At 34.7% G+C, this 17,023-nt stretch overlaps 1 protein-coding gene across 5 annotated transcripts in view; it reads right to left on the bottom strand.

Annotated features, from left to right (window-relative positions):
- The window catches only part of SCEL (sciellin), a 139,151-nt gene that overhangs the window by 19,768 nt on the left and 102,360 nt on the right, over positions 1–17,023 (bottom strand). For 4 of the 5 annotated variants that reach the window (XM_039714621.1, XM_039714623.1, XM_039714622.1 and 1 more), the window contains exons 6-12: positions 16,565–16,627; positions 16,194–16,265; positions 12,064–12,132; positions 10,125–10,190; positions 8,872–8,937; positions 6,684–6,716; positions 5,336–5,407 (exon numbers count right to left, since the gene is read on the bottom strand). In XM_039714621.1, the coding sequence (XP_039570555.1) occupies positions 5,336–5,407; positions 6,684–6,716; positions 8,872–8,937; positions 10,125–10,190; positions 12,064–12,132; positions 16,194–16,265; positions 16,565–16,627 (441 nt within the window). The remainder of the gene's footprint in view (positions 1–5,335; positions 5,408–6,683; positions 6,717–8,871; positions 8,938–10,124; positions 10,191–12,063; positions 12,133–16,193; positions 16,266–16,564; positions 16,628–17,023) is intronic. The other variant, XM_039714626.1, reaches the window with a different exon arrangement.

Genomic DNA, 17,023 nt, shown 5'->3' with positions numbered 1-17,023 from the left:
GCCCTGAATAGAATTATAAAAACTACTAAGATTACTCCCTATTTCTAATATAGGATATAATATGTTTAAATGTGATACCAAACAAGTTGCATCTGATATCCCTTCTTCAGTGATCTCTCCCTGTTGACCTACAAAGCATTCTGATCAGCAGCTTCTTCTTCTGACATGGTGGAATATGAAAACACAATAAGAAAGTCTGGCTAAAACCATAAGGACATGTTTGAATTAGTCATATCATCATAGGAGAAGACAAAACCAACCAATTTCCAAGTGGGCCTTCCAATGCTGAAATAAAAGAGTTGGTCTAGAGTATATTAAACAAGTCAGCCATCTTACTGGGTAAAGTTTAGCATCACGGGCCCAGATGAATTTTGATCCTCTGTTATGGCTGCTTTACTGTCCCTGTAAACCCCTGCCCATCAGCTTTTGTCAAGTACAACTGAGGATGAATAAAGGAACTTTTTGAGAGAAGATTGACATTTATCCTGGAGCAGGGTGCATTTCCTTCCACATTGCTATGCTCACTAATCCATGCCAGGAGCCCTTGCTCAGACCTTTCATCAATAACAGCTGAGAGTTAGGGCACAGAAGATGCCTGCAGTCAACTGTGAAAACCAATTTATAATGTGCCAAAACAAGTGTAATGCTTAGCCCAGAGGATTTTGGAGTTAAATACAGAGGAAGAAGCTGTTGATCTGAATGTTTTATAGGAGATAGACTGAGAAAGATCACTGGAAAAAGACAACTTATTCTGTTTTTCTGGAAGGATATATATCACCCTGTAAACACTGTATTAAAATTTTGTTTAGGAATAAGGGGCTTGGATCTCTTCACAGAAGCTGTGCAATAGTGAATCATTTATATCAACATGCAGAAAAGCTGCAAACCAGTGTTATAGTGAATGTCAAATCTATCAGAATTGAGAGACAAAAGGAGCCTGTCACTTGGAAGGGCCTGCTGCTGAAATGAAAAAAAAAGTAAATTAAAAATTACTGTATTGATTTGTATTATCAAAAACAATTTAGAAAGTGTAAAGTGACTTCACTTTACCATAAAGAAAAAATTGTCGTTGTAGCAAAAGCAAGCTAGTGAAGTACGGGTGTGCTTATGTGAGTTCTGTTTCAGTATACTCGCTTGCAACAAATTCTGAGGGACACAGGTGACCTCCAGAACGTTTTAGAGGTCTCTGGATGGTCTAGCTAAAAAGTCAAAGCAAATAAAAGACATCCCAAAGGAAAAGTCATACAGGAATTACTCACGTAGGAGCCATGCCTTTAAATTTTGGCTATCTAAATTTTAGTCCAACCTAAGATAATTCCTTTTAATATTCCTTGGCTCTTTGGAATTTAAAGCCTTACAGACTCATAGAATGGTTTGGGTTGGAGCTAAAAGACCATCCAGCTCCAACCCCTGTGCCGTGGGCAGGGACACATTTCACTGGGCCAGGTTGGTCAGAGCTCCATCCATCCTGGCTTTGAACACTCTCAGAGATGGCAATCTAATGAGTACCCATAATTAGCCAATGTCTCAAAATGCACCTACATATTCTTTCAATTTTGGGCTTTACACAGCTCTAGAACAAGAAAGGTTTTGTCAATAAATGTTTGTTTAGGAGACCTGACGTCATGATTTTAATTCCATTGGTTTGGAAAATTCCAAGTCAATAACAAGTCACTATTTTTTTTTAATCAAACCCTTGTTACTTAGCTTTTTTTCTACTTTTAAATGTTCCCAGTTGTTGATAGACACAGCAATGTGAGTCCTTATTAGAAGAGTTAGTTTAAGCACAGGTAATTAATGTGTTCTTCTTTCACAATCTATTGCAATGATAACTGGGAACACATCTTGGGTCAAACAGGAATATCATTAAAAAGGAGCATAGTACACAGACATTTACAGCATTGTCTGAATCTTCTACTACCTGAGAGGAGTAATAATAGTGAGTTATCCTGTATACTAGAGGAAAAGCTTGTACAGGAGCAAGAATATAGGATTCTCTTGATTATGCCAGAAAAATTTATTCTAGTCCCTTGTTTTGTTCCCTAGAAATTGCCTCTCTCACCCACATACTTACAAATAACAGCTGAACTATTTTCTTCAAGACAACTTCTGTAGCTGCCATACCAAAAAGACATCTTTATGTAAGGGTTTCTGCAATATGCCCTTTGCCCCTACAGACATAATAGTCTTTCCGGGCTAGCAGACAATCTCACTAGAGATGCTTTAAGAGCTAAGTGAGATCTCTCTCTAATCTCGTGTATAGCCCCTGTTACTATCACCTCAAAGCTTTTCCTAAGGTATGTCCAACATTAATTAATTCTGATATGTCTATGAAAAATAAAAGATAAATCAATTTGTTCTACAGTTTATGAACTTATGGAAACACAGCCTTTTGATTTTTCTGCATTCTTGGGTGGTAATAATTTTGTATGCCCTGGTAAATGTGGCTCACTGTGCCAAACACCATTACTTTCTGTAACTATGTATGGTTCAATACATGTGAACCCCATTATAAAAGCCTTTTTATAGAAACACAGATTTTTTTTTTTTTTGGTATCCTAGCTGTAATCATTATTGAAAGACTGACTAAAGCTATGTTAAACACCCTCAGAATATGTGAAGTGGTTCAACATGATTTTCTACAAAACATTGTCCTTTAAAAAATTCCAGTTTTTAAACACCTGCATGTAATGGTTAATACAATTATGGAAAGGAAAAAGGCAGAGTGAGAATCTTGCATCTTCACTGATGTGGAAAAAAGCACAATAAGGACTTGATAAGACACAAATAACAGGCCCATTGGGGGAATCAGAAAAATGTCTCTGTACATATCCACTGTAGTGCTCATCTCCCGTTGCATTTGTGAGATACCAAGAGACCTGATTTGACCCGTTATTCTTTGAAATATGCATAATTTTTAGGCAGTAATCTTCTCTTCTTCTGTGTCCTAGCCTACTTATGCTGCCTAGAGAATCTATAGATGCCCTAGCTAATAATGAAATGTCCATTCTCTTAATGACATCCAACAGGTGAAGGTCCATAAATCCATGCCTTCAGATGTGAGATGTGTGTTTGTATGTATATGTATATATACACACGTACACATACACATACACATACATATACATACATATGTGTGTGTGTGTATATATATATATATATATATATATATATATATGTATATATATACACACACTCTCTCTGTGTTTTAAGATGGATGCCAGGTCTAACTGTTGTCCTTAAAAACAATGCATTAATTTTTTTTTTTTGTACAATTTTAGCCAGAAGAGACATATCTGACATCCTTTTCAGGTAAATTCCTTCTGAAAGATTTTCCTTGTATCACTGAACAGTTTGTTAGAAAGCCAATTGCCATTTTCCACTTATTTTATATTGAAATTAATTCCTTATTCCTTTAATATCCCTATCAGAATCCTGAATGATAGAAAATAAGACTTAATTAATCAATTAAGTCTGATGTTAAAAGCACCTGAAAATCTTTCTATTCCAAGTAAAAATAGAGGTAACTAAAGGATGTAAATTAAAGCAGTTTTCTAGTACACATTTATATTACTATGTATGCTCTTCATGTAACTGTTTACTTGCCCTGTGTGACACAAACATTTTTGCCAAAAATGTAGTATTTATGTGACATCTTTAAAAAAAGGGAACTTTTGCTGGCAGCTGATTAATGCAATTTTTGTCTAGCAAAAATGTAACAAAAATCTGTAGTTTTGTGAAGCTAACCCATCAGCAGCAGATGGATGACATCTGAAGTACCAGCCAAATGTAAAGGAATTATAGCAGCAGTAGAGAGGGCTGAATTTTGCCCACTGAGATTACAGACTACTTACAGTTTATATACTGACACAAATAGCAGTGCAGTGTTGCCATAGAAACTTGTAGACCAGTAAAATATTCCTCCAGCTCTTCACCAATGAAGGGACAGGAATACAGAGCTTGGTATGGTAATGAGAGCAACCAGGGGATGATTAATGTGAACTGATTGAGGGTGAGGATTAAGTCAGACCTTAACAAGCCCTTAGCAGTGAAGAATGGCTGTGACTTCCCTAGTTAATACTGGGCATATTTAATTCTCTAAGATATCCCACATTTGTTGAGAGGAAAATGTTTCACTGAAACATTGGTTTGGGGTTTTTTTTCCCTTTTCCTAGGGATTACACTGTCAGACATCTTTGGGATGCTTTCTTAGTCATTTTATACTGGTTTTACATTTTTAGGACTATGGGGGAGGGGAACAGGATTCAAAATCATATAGACTGTAGCTTCAGATCTCATAAAACTGAATTTTATTAATGAAATTAAACAAAATTAACTAATTTAAATTAATTTTCATGTTCACACCCTTTAATATTTCCACATAAAAACTGCAAATGAGCTATTGTAATTCTCAGTGCATATCTAGGAATCTCTTTCTAATTTAATTCATCTTATAATTGCATATTCAGACATTTTACTCTAGTCAAGGTCACAGAGTAGAATTTTTTCATGTTTATAGCATCATAGAATCATAGAATATCCCTGAGTTGGAAGGAACCTTAAGAAGCATCCCATTCCAATGCCCTTCTCTTGAGCAGGGGCACCTTCCACTAGACCAGGTTGCTTACAGCCCCATCCAACCTGGCCTGTATCACTTCCCAGGGATGGGGCAGTTATTGCCTGATTGCTTTGAAAAATATAACATTTCTATCAGTACGGAACCTTACAATTTGCTGTAATTTTAGTTAAAAAATGTTTTAAAAAAAAAGTTAGTGTCTTTTCCACCAACAATTTTTATGGTGTTCTGCAGACTTTCAAAGATTAGTTGATCCATCTAACTCATTCCTCAGAAACAAGTCCATCTTGAGACATGCTGATTTTGTCACCCTAAAGGATATATGTTGGGTTTTCACTATTCAAAATGCTAACACCACAGTGCACAAGTTGGGTTGTTTTTACATACATAGTAAAGTTTCGTTACTACCTCTCCCATAATGTCTGAGGAGCACAGAAAATACACTGTATAATCTATACTGCCCCGATTGTTCTGCTTCCAAACATTTGCAGCAACTTAAAAAACATGCTGTTTTTTTAGGATGCAGGCTGGACAGGCTGGAAGATTAAAAAAATTAAACAGCTATAACCTAGCAAGTCAGTGAGAGGGAACTCAGAGTTTGGACTTCTAGGCCAATGGTTAGGACTGTTTAAATGCTGCATTAATCACACACCATGTCCAGACAAGCTATCAAATATAGAAATAAAGCAAATTGAGTATTTAATATCCCAAAAATCAATGCTTATGAAAACACTGGTTTGATTATACTGTGTATGTTACCTTGCTGTAGCTCGATCATCCACATCAGTCTCTGATTTCTGAGGGGTCACCTGTTCTGATGAAGGGGCAGCCCTGCAACAGGAATAGTGAAAACATACTTAAGGCACAAGAAGATATTTGAAAACTTTGTATCACTGAAGTGGTGATATTATACTTCTATCAGGTGTAACTACAATGAGTTCGCATTGTCTTTGAGAATTTTTTTTTGTTTTTTTTTGTTTAAATATATACATGTATGTATATATATATAAATAAATGTGTATAAATAATTATATATTTATTAAAAAAAAGAAATTTAATGCTTTAGTTCACTAGATTACCACATCCAATGAGCCTTTTGAAAAACTAATATCCCTAAACTAGCTATTTTGCTAATATGGATATAGTAATAAAGTGGAGTGTCTTTACTGTTCAAAAATTATTTTAGTAGTAAAAAAAAACTTGAAAAACCTTTTCTCTTACTGAATATATCTTATTTAGTAAAGACAAAACTTTTATTTAACTAGAAAAGTACCAGTTTTTAAAAAGCTTAATAAATAAACATTTACACTTCCTATTTTTTTTTATGTGAAGAATCAAATTAGTCACTACAGGGATACTAAAATGATAAGTAATTATAAGAAAAGGAGAAGGTGGCAGATAGAGTTGATGAGGGTTACCTGCTTCTTTAGACTATTTTTCTATTAGTATGGCAACTAAATCATGACAAGATGCAGAGCTGTCTTAATTAAAAGTCATGAAGTTGCAAGCTGGTTAAGTAATCTTCTCTTAATTTAGACCATGTGAAATGGATATTTAATTAATGAATTAATTTAATAAATTTATTTTCTAAAATTAGAGCAACCTTTGCAGACACTCAGGTTTAGAGCACTTTGCATCAATTCATCTTAATGTCCTCTATTACAAGCCTTTGCATGTGCAGAGCTTCTTGATTTAACTTTCTTTTTATTCACATTGCTGACATGCTCTTCAATAGTTTCTTTTTCTTTGCATAGCTCACACTTTCACTGACTCTAGAGCAGCAGTTGCATATAAAACAGTATTTGCATTAGCAACATATATGACTGTGGAACTAAAACTGCAAAGCAGTTTTTAATGGTTTATGCAGTTTGATGTTTTTTCAATTTGAGTAAATATCCAGTGAAATATTTTAAGCTATATACCAATAATTGCATTTCTGCAGGGAAGGAAATCTTCTTCATGCACTTCTGCAACATCGACTACAGAGGAACCCTCCCAGTAAATTATACAGTGTTTGTATTATGAATAAATGTAAAATAATAATTGAGGTTTATGCAAAGGAGCATGTTATATTTCTAAATCTACTAAGAAGCAAAGTAAGACATACGTTGTTGGAGCCTCTGAATTTTCTGAAGTGGTTCTAGAGAAAGAAAAGAGTAAGCATTTCAGAAACCAAGTAGCAAAATGCTAGCATTGAAGCAGTTTGCAAGATTTAGATCAATAACAGCAATTACTTTTACTTTGCCCTTCCTTCCAAGATAATTTTTAAAAATGTAGAATATATGTTTAACTCAAGTAGCACAATACTAAATTCAAGCCATATTCTTTATATCACTAAGACAATCATTCTTCAATTAACATTCTCCAGTTAATCACTTTGATTAATAATGTTTTGTTTTCAGCACACAATCCACAACTATAAAACTCAAATACAGTGAGCTGCTTATAGTCTTAGCTCCTACTGCAATTTCTTTCAAGTGTTCTGTAAAGTGTGTTTAATCAGCTGGAAGTAGGCGAAGAACTCTGGAAGTTTATACATCATGTTTAACCATAAAAGTCTAGAACATCTGAGAATCACAAAAGTACATAAACAACTCTGACTAAGAAAACCCTCATATCCATGATTGCTGGACTCCCTTCCTGAGGATAGCAGAGCAGTCAGCCATTCTCAAATGTGAAGAAAAGACACAGCTGACATAGCTCTTTGCTCAGTCTTTAAGACTGATAGTGACCTTTAGAAACTCTGCTTATTAGCATCTATGCATGGCACTTTTTTCCTGAAACTCACAGGCAAGTAAAAGGCTTTCCTTTGATAACTATTTTTAGTTATTATAATATTCACAACTTGAAATAGCTTTCACATCTTCAAAGCACTTTTAAAAGCTAAACCAAGTAATCATTAAATGCCCATCACTTTTTTTTACCAGCTGTTTGTGATGGCAGCATTGTTAGAGGATCTAGGAAGAGTCATGAAAGCTTCAGAAATAATATGCCTGTTTTCAGTCTTCTCTGAGCTGTGAGACTGGAGGAGTAACTGGATAATTAGTGTTGAGAAGAACACAGGAACACAGCTTGCTATTGGAAGCTCGGTGGATGCCATATAGAGCATTATGTTTTCAAAATTACCATGATCTTAGCAAGATATTGAAATGAAGCCAGATAAATTCTTTTCAGTTGGCACAATGAGAACATCTAGTAAGGACTGACTTCAAAGAAAATAAACTTTAATATCTTTGAGCCGTCTGTCTTCTGGGTGGAGAGTGACTGAATCTTGGCCAAAAAGATAGAGGGTAGTAAACACAGCATAACATAAAAAGTAATTGCTAAACTTGGTTTTAAGTCTTCCAGTGCCAGACATTCCATAAGCTCCCAGGACAATAGTCTACCAAGGCTTATATCTAATATCACAGTGTATTCATGCATTTCTATTTTATTTCATTTTCATCATTGCTGCACATGAGACTCATGTTGGAAATTTCCCAGGTTAAAACTAGGGAAGCAGAAGGCCATGCTGCAGCAAATAGTGGGCACAAGAAAAAAAGATCATGAAGGTTTATTTATTAATATTTTAAACCATCCCAATTCTGCTTTTAGATAAGAAAGAAACAAGAAACAAGATACTTTTCCTGTTCTCTTTCTATTCAGCCAGAAAACAACCACAACTTCAGAAATAAACATCAAACATTCATCTGCAAGTAACTTCAGTCTGATTGTTTGTTCTTGGATACTTTGATGACGGGGTACTTAATAGCTTTTGAGGTTTTGTTCACACTGATACCCAAAGGGCCAGTGATGAGCCCCTGACTCATCCAAATGGCACCTAAAAATCCCTGTCCTTATGGCCAGTCTGTCTACAACACATGGGTACTTAATAGCTTTTGAGGTTTTGTTCACACTGATACCCAAAGGGCCAGTGATGAGCCCCTGACTGTGAATCCAAATGGCACCTAAAAATCCCTGCCCTTATGGCCGGTCTGTCTACAACAACTTGCCTTGAGGAGAATTAATTGAAATAGTCCAAAGTGAAACTGAAGAAAGAATTGCAAACATGATTGAAAAATTTTGGGATTGCTCACGTAACCTCAGGTTGCTGGCACTTCACATGCCCAGGCCCCAGTCAGTGCTGGGCATCAGGCTGCCAAAAGCCCAAACAAGTACTCAGGCATGGGATGCTTTCTCTTTGCATGGCATCTTCTGCATCGAGCTCACTCCACCAAAGGACTGCCCTGCTTTCTTGCTCCCAAAATGAGCTCTAGCCAAGAGTTAGGAAATAAGCAGCGATCACTGATACGCACCGTTTGCTTTCCGCTTTTTCTGTCGGAGTCTTACTACTCGAAACTGGGGGAGGCATCCAAGATTGCCTGTAAGTTTTAATAAGTTATTTTTTCAGTATTAGTTAAATGCTCTGGGCCTGAACAGCATACTGTGAATGTTAGAATAGAAGTGATGTAAAAATACCTGGAACTTTTCTTATATTATCAGTATTTGCAAAGACTGCATGTTGATACTTTTTAGACCATATTTACAGAAAAGTGAATGGAATAGGAAATAGTACAGTAATTTTATTTACTGTGAAAAATGTTCTGTGACTCTAGGTGTTTTTTTCTGCAATCTGAGTGGTGCAAATAAATGGATCATTCATGGAAAGGACAACCAGATAAAATGCACAGAGAGTGTCAAGTATCAACACAAGAAATACAATCAGGCTATTAGAGGTCACATAAACAGCACGAGTACTTTCAGTTCCCTTTTTGTTTGGTTGGGTTTTTTTTAACCCTCATAACTATCAATCCAGCAATTGTTTGTGAGGTAAAAACAATTACACTAGAAGCAGTACAATTCATTGATGGCCTTCCATATCTTCCAAGAGCCTGAAGAGAATTACTGGACTGAAAACAGCATAAACATCCACTAAACAGGTCTGTTAATATAAATGCAATGACATTTTCATTTCTACATTCATTAGTCTACTGATCACATTTTTATGCATTAAATATAAAATATAAAATCATGATTGAACAGAATTTGCAGCTGGGAAGGATGCAGAAAATTATGGCTATCACCAGCAGTACATTTTAAATTAAAAATGTGTTTAGTTGTACACCCTGTTTTTGTTCTTGCCTAGATAATGCTATCTGAAATCCAGATTTTTAAAGGCAGCTGTGTATCATTAAGGAAACCGTGTGATTCATATGCACTGCAACAGCACAAGGTCAAGGTTGGCATCAGAGATTTTATAATTACAGTGAGCTACAGTGCTTTAAAACTGAACCCTGAAAACGACTACACCAGCTGAGTTAGGGGCTGCAGCCAGGAGTTAGCACTCATTGTCCCATGTCCACCAGGCCCTGGCTCTACAGATATAAAAGTTGTAAATCCCATGGAAAAAAGACAGGATGTAAAAGTTTAATTCTTGAAGCTTACTGAGGAGTTTGAGTGTGCTGGAGGAGAAAGTAGGTAATTTTAAAATTACCTAATTGTTATACATTACTGAGGCTTAACAGTGCTATAGACTCTCTGGCAACCAAGCAGTGGTGGTAATGAATACCTCTTTTTCTTGATTGGAGAAGTGACTGCAGTGGTTGTGGATGCTGCATTAGGAGTCCAAGATTGTCTGTTAAGGAAATATATTTACTGAGTAAGTCTTCAGAAAGAGTATAATTTTATATTATTAAAAGAAAAAAAGCAATCATATTTCTGGTATCAGAATTATACAAATGGGTATGGTAAATGCTATAACTATGTTTATATACCTCAAAGGACACAAGATGTGGGAAACCTTAAGGGGTTCTGATGTTCACACAACTGCATTTTTACTTGATATCCAAAGTAATTTCTGACTTCTTAAAATCTTGACTTCTGTACCTACACTTTAGTCTCCAAACACTTACTTACTCATTTTCTTACTTTAAATTTTATTTCTTGTTCAAATAGAATGCTTTATGTTATGATATGTTTGTAAAACTAACCTATATAAAATCCAAGCCAGTGATTTTTCACAACATTTATAAAAAACTTATTGTCTTATTCTCTGCAATTCCTAATGATAGTAATTGGCAATTCATAATAACAGTAATTGAAGAATAGTGCTTTACAAATCATTTTGCTCTCTGGCAGGGAAAAAATACATACAATTTAAGTCTCTCTTAAGTCCCACTTCAGAATTAATTGTTGGTCTGTAAAAACCCTCTCCAAAAAACACCCCATAAGATTCAATTTATATGATGCTTCATGTGTCATCATCAGCATGATTTACAACATAATGGTGCAAAATTATAATTTGAAAGAGTGACCTCAGTTGACCTTTAAATGCCAGAGATACTGATTTGCTCTTCAGAGTAATATCTCAATTCTCCACAAGATGACTTTTAATTGCTGTGCTCTCTGGCAGCTATGTTCTGTGTAATTTATTACTGTCAGAACTCTACTGACATTGATGAAGACACAAAGTGATGCATTTACAAGTATGGTGGATGAGCTCTTATGACTTTCTTAAATGAAAATTAAAATTTTAATCAGGTACTAGGTGGAAGTTTTTTAAAAAATAACTTTTCAGCTGTGGAATTATATGACATATATAGAGTGACCACCTCTGAATCATAGCAACTTTTAAAATAATGTATCAACAATGTTGTGCTAACTTCAAAATAACTTTTCAGCTGTGGAATTATATGACATATATAGAGTGACCACCTCTGAATCATAGCAACTTTTAAAATAATGTATCAACAATGTTGATACATTTTTAAATTAAAACTGGTTTTAATCTTCTTTTAAATTAAAATTTGTTTTAATCAAAAGACTGGCCTTCTGACCAAAGAAAATGTTTCCACTGGAAAAGTCAGCTAGATTATTAAAAAAACTATTTTTTATGTTTTGATACTCAAGTTTTCCACTGGCAGTGTAAAACAGCTTTTCCACTGAAGAATTAAATAGATTTCTTTCTTTATCCTTCCTCAGAATTATGTACTGTATTTGGTAGATTTTATGCAGAGAATTCTAGAGCTCTAGAATATACCCACATTTTTCAAAACACTATTATTCTTGGGTTTTTTGTATTTCAAATACTGTAATTTTAAAATAATCATTATGCTGAGTAAATGTGTAATCTGAGCTGGTGTCCCTTTTAAGCTGTGTGGAGAAATAGGATTCTTTAATGAAAATTCTTCTGGTTTTAATGAAAATGAAAATTTTAATTTTCATGAAATTAAAATGCTTTAATGAAAATATTTTTTTTTCTCCTCAGCAACTATAAAAAGAGTCTATGATAATTTAGATATACATGCCTACATTCCAGAGGTCAGGTGGTCAAATGAAGCCAAAACCAGGCCATATGCCATAGAAATAATTTCTCTGTATAATCTTGGTATGTACGTGAATTATAAAGTTATGGTAATATATAACACTTACATGATAATGCATGATAAATGATGCATGATAAATTATAATACATAATACTTAGATGATAATGTTTCTGAAATTCATACCTGTTATTTTGGTTATGGTTCAGAGTTGGAGACTTATTTATTTTATCAGTATCACTTCTGGCTGCAATTCTGTCAGAAACACAGGAATTACTTATAATACACACTCTAATTTTTTTAAAATACATTTTCAATTAAATTAAAAGATGAAGTGCCATTTTGCCCTGTGTACTGATATCCCAGTATCACAAATATCCCAGTATCACTAAAGGTAGAGAACAGAAGCTGAAATTATATAAATTTAGTGCAGTATTATCTGAAGACTCCAAGTAGCTCACTGAAAAAGTTTTCCAAGATGATGTTCAAACAATAATGCTGTATTAAATGTCACTGTTGCTAATGATTTATTACAACTCCTTTGAATTAGGTCAAAATACCAGAAGGAAAGCAATGTTAAGTCAATAGAACTATTGCCTTTTTCTCTGCCTCACCATTCCTAGAGAGATGCAACAGTCATATTTTATTTACAGATTTAATAGATCAATGTGATGTGAAAATAATCTAGTGCAAAATCCCTGGCAAAGGATGCTATTGACTTACGGGAAGTTGGATTCTTTGTGCTTGAACTGATTTCATTAAGCCATGAAATTTACATGAAGAGACAACCACATGATTTTTCAAGCCCTTTGTGGATTCTACAGTTGTTGCCTAAAACCCTTCAAAATTTTCACAGAGAACACCATGTAGCTATGATAGCTGAAGCAGATTAGGTTCTTATTTTATTCCAGTTTACTGCCTACATGTGGAATATTTTTTAGTAAGAACTAGGGGACTCTGAAAAGCTTAAAGTGATGTACTTTGAAAGAGAGGACAAATACTAAGTTGAGAGGGTGATTTAAAATATTTGATTAAATCAGCTGAAACACATCTTGAGCTACAACTTTTATATATATATATATATATATATATATATATATATAAATTATTTATTCTCATCTATAAACTGAAGCCATAGATGTAAAACAATTAATCCTAGAACTATAACCTGATGTTACATATAAAATATTTTGTGTCCTGCCTTCAACAGAATACTGTTGTATTTAATGAAAAGCCTTCCAGGGAGTTCTGGGACACAATCTGCACCAGCGGGTGCTCTGTGTCTTCTGCAAATCTTAAATGCAATTTTGCAAAGAACCCTCTCCTGTCGGGGCAGCATGTGATGTGACAGCACGTACAGTTGCTGGGAAGGTCACTAGAGGTCTCACTAACCCTGCTGGCACTGCTGCCGATGCAAACCCGAGCGTTCCCTCTCATTCGCCAGCGAACCAGCATTTCATGCACGTTTCATCTCGTATTTTCAAAATTCCAGCACAATGCTTTACATAGTTTTGTATTTTCTCATTTTAAAGCCTGCACTTTTTAAACTTAAAAAAAATAGTAAAAGAAAGGTAAGCATTGTATAACTTCTCCTTGTAAAACTTTCGAGCTTCTGATAAGAAATCAAGGAATATCCTCTCTTCTCACCCACAACGCTGTAGCCAGCAGACACCCCTGGATCAATGGTCCATTTACACATGTAATGTTTATCTGAGTGAAGTTAAATTTCTGGCCTCCACAGTATCCTGTGGTGGTGACTCCTACAATTAATATGTGCATTAAAGGAAAAATAAATGTTCTTTCTCTTTTCTTTCTTTCTTTCTTTCTTTCTTTCTTTCTTTCTTCTCTTTCTCTCTTTCTCTCTTTCTTTCATTTCTTTCCTCTCATTCTCTCTCTCTCTCTTTCTCTCTCTCTCTCTTTCTCTCTCTCTCTTTCTTTCATTTTTTTTTTCTTAATTAATTACCCAAACATTTACAGAGTATCTCCCCATTCTTGCAGTACAACAAAGAGAAAATATTCTTTCACTACTCAGCTTGCCTATATTATTCTTTTCCAAGTTGAGGACTTTTTGTCTTTTCAGACATTTTCCATATGAGAGCTATTCCATCCTTCCTCACCTTCTTCTTTTTATTTCCCTGGTTTTATTGTAGTTTCATCACATCAGTGAAATTATTCATGCAGTGTTCAAGATGTGAAAAGCAGGTTCATACCAAACACTGCAGTGGTTTCTTGTTAGCTCTCTGATCCTTTCCTACTAATTTCTATCATTCCAAAGTATTAGATTATTAGTAAAGCAAACAATAAAAGCATGTAATTTGCTTCTGTCTCATCTATCCAGGTCTAATTCCTATAGATGCAGTTGGGATTTAGTGTTTCTTAGGATCAGTAAGTACATGGAAAAATAGCATTATAATTTTCATTCCTACCTGACTTTTAAGGTTTAATCTTTTGTCAAATAGTTAGTTCCTAATAATACTTCTGCTTCCTCTGGGAAGGATGTTCTCCACTTGGTACAATTCTTATTTACACCTAAAATTCGTTTTAGGTATACTTTGTAATCCATTGCATATTAAGAACACTTTATGTTAGATATTTGTGTGTATGAAAAGAAAAAGATAGCTTACAATCTGAAATAATTCATATTCTTTAATATCTCAGCATAAAGCAAAAAGATGTAGAGTACAAAAGAACAGTGCTCCTCAGTGACCCTGTAGAAACTGAATTTGTCCTATGGCTTCTAAATTAGTAATCAGGGTTTGAGGCATGAAAATCAAGCTTTAAAAATTATTTTGAAGTGAGTGGCCATCTGGATAAGTGTGACATAGGTGATATATGCTACTTGAATTTCCAAAAAACTTCATAGAAGTCTGTTTTAAGTGTTCTTAAGTAAACTGACCTCCCATGGGTAATAGAGAACTAACTGCTTCAAATGTAAGAAACAAATGTAAGAAATAAATGGCAAGCTTCCAGAGTGGAAGCAGAGATCTGTACAAAACCTGTGTTCTTCCATACATTCATGAATTATCTGGAAAAAAAAGGAGAGGGGGATGATGTTGCTTGCCAATGTCATTACTTCCTGGTAGTCAAAACAAATGGTGACTGGCAAAGCTTTTCAGAAGTCATCTGCTAACATGTCAGATTTCTAAAATGGCAGATGACATTCACTTTTCTTGCAAAGTAATGCCTGCCAAGAGAAACAATTGATCTCTGCACCAGCAATTATCACTCAGAAAAGAAATCTTGGAATTATATATATAATATTGTGAAAATTAAAACACAATTCTTAGCAGCACTCAAAAGAGCAAATTCAGTGGTATGAAGTACAAGGGGAAGAATTGCAAACAAAATAGAAATCATTGTTATTACTCTTCTGTGTACATATAAGGTGTGCACAAGTCTTAAATACCTACATGGAGATTTGGACTCCAGATCATAAAACTAATATGGAAATAGAAAAGATACAAAGAAGAGCAACAAGTAAATTGAAGTTGTAGGATGGCTTCCTCATTATGAGTGAACCAATACAGCAGGATTCACTGGGCTGTACAAGAATAGACAGGGTCATGATACTGAACAGGTCTCTAGACTATGCTTTTTCAAGATCTTGTGGAGAAGGTAAATTTTATGTAACAATTTTGCATTGTTTCTTACAAGAGAAGTAAGGATCATGAAATAAAATAATACAGTGCTAAAACTCAACTAAATAAAGTGCACTTTTCCCACAGAGTTCATTTAAGTGCTGGTTCTCATAGCCCCAGCATGTTCTGGATACCAGACGTTAATGGTGGTTGGATTTTGAAATTGTAACACAGAAAGAACCTGCAAACACAAGCATGGTCATGTCTTCACCCAACAGAGGTCAAAGCTGAACAGAATATTCAAATTATGAACCTGTATGAAAAGAATGACTGACATTGGTACTGATTATAGTATTTGCAAAGAACGATGGGTTTAGCCCTCTTGTGCTTAGCTATTGGAGATTTAACTTGGGTTTAGAGTTTGAAAAGGAGGAAACTGGGGAGGAATGGTTATCAGCTGTAGAAAAATACTTACATTATGCAGACAAGAATACAAAGAAACAGGTACCAAAAAAAGAGAAGATATCAAAAGAACCTTTTCTCAAATCACATTTTCATTTGTCTCATTGAAAATTCATACAAAAGTCATTTGCTTAGATGCTTAGAAGTCTTTTGCTTAGATGCTTAATAAATAAGAAAACTTTAAAAAAACACTGACTTCATTAATGCTTTCCCTTTAAAGACCTCTCACAGGTATGACAGACTCAACATACGATACATCCAGAAAAAGAGCCCTACCTGTCCAAGGTGGTATCAGACCTGTATCGTCCAAGAACAGCTTTCTGATCTTCCTTTTCATTTGTGCTACTGCTGTAATTAAATTTTAGAAATGCTATTTTGTTAATTGATTTTATTAAACAACTCATCATTAATAAAAGAGTATCTATGTCTTAGATTAAAGTAACATAGAGGGTTTTAGACCATTCAGATGTCAAACCCTGGGTCCACTGCAGTGATCAATTATGGACACTGGAGCCAGATTTACTGTGAAAATATGTATAGACTAAAACTGAACAAAGCAAGTTTTCTTTGTTTTGTTCATGACATAGTAAAAGGATACTCAGTTTTTGGTAATATAATTAGAAATGTGTTCAGATACTCCACCATACCTGTGTAGGCTATCTTGGGATTTGTATTGGTTAAGCACCGCCCTTCCATAGTTTTCATCAGCACTTCAAGCAAAAGAAAAACAATGAGTAACAATGAGTATTAAAAATAGATAACTTTTTCTTAGCAACAAATATTGTGTTTTCAATCAGATTTCATAGCTGTCCACTACCACTGTAATTTCACCAGCTGCAGAACTCTGCAGTAGAAAACTCCAGATGTTTTGCAGTAAGAATTATCTCTTTCTACAAGCTGTTCATGGTCCAGATAATGATAACATGGTTGCAAGGCATGTTTCTGCTGTAATTTAAGTCCTAGTTTACACTAGAGTAAATTTAAACTGATTCTGATTTAGGCTCCTTAAAAGAATTTGCCAAGATTTATAGTCCTCTTGCTTATAAAAAGATCATAGTCTTGCAACCTAGACATGTGAAATGTGTGATTTTACTTTTAGAGCAGAA

This window comes from Passer montanus, unplaced genomic scaffold, assembly GCF_014805655.1.
Source record: "Passer montanus isolate IOZ18808 unplaced genomic scaffold, ASM1480565v1 scaffold30, whole genome shotgun sequence".
Lineage (NCBI taxonomy): Eukaryota > Metazoa > Chordata > Aves > Passeriformes > Passeridae > Passer > Passer montanus.
Note: the sequence above shows the minus strand (reverse complement) of the source record. Positions and strands in the feature narration are given on the sequence as shown.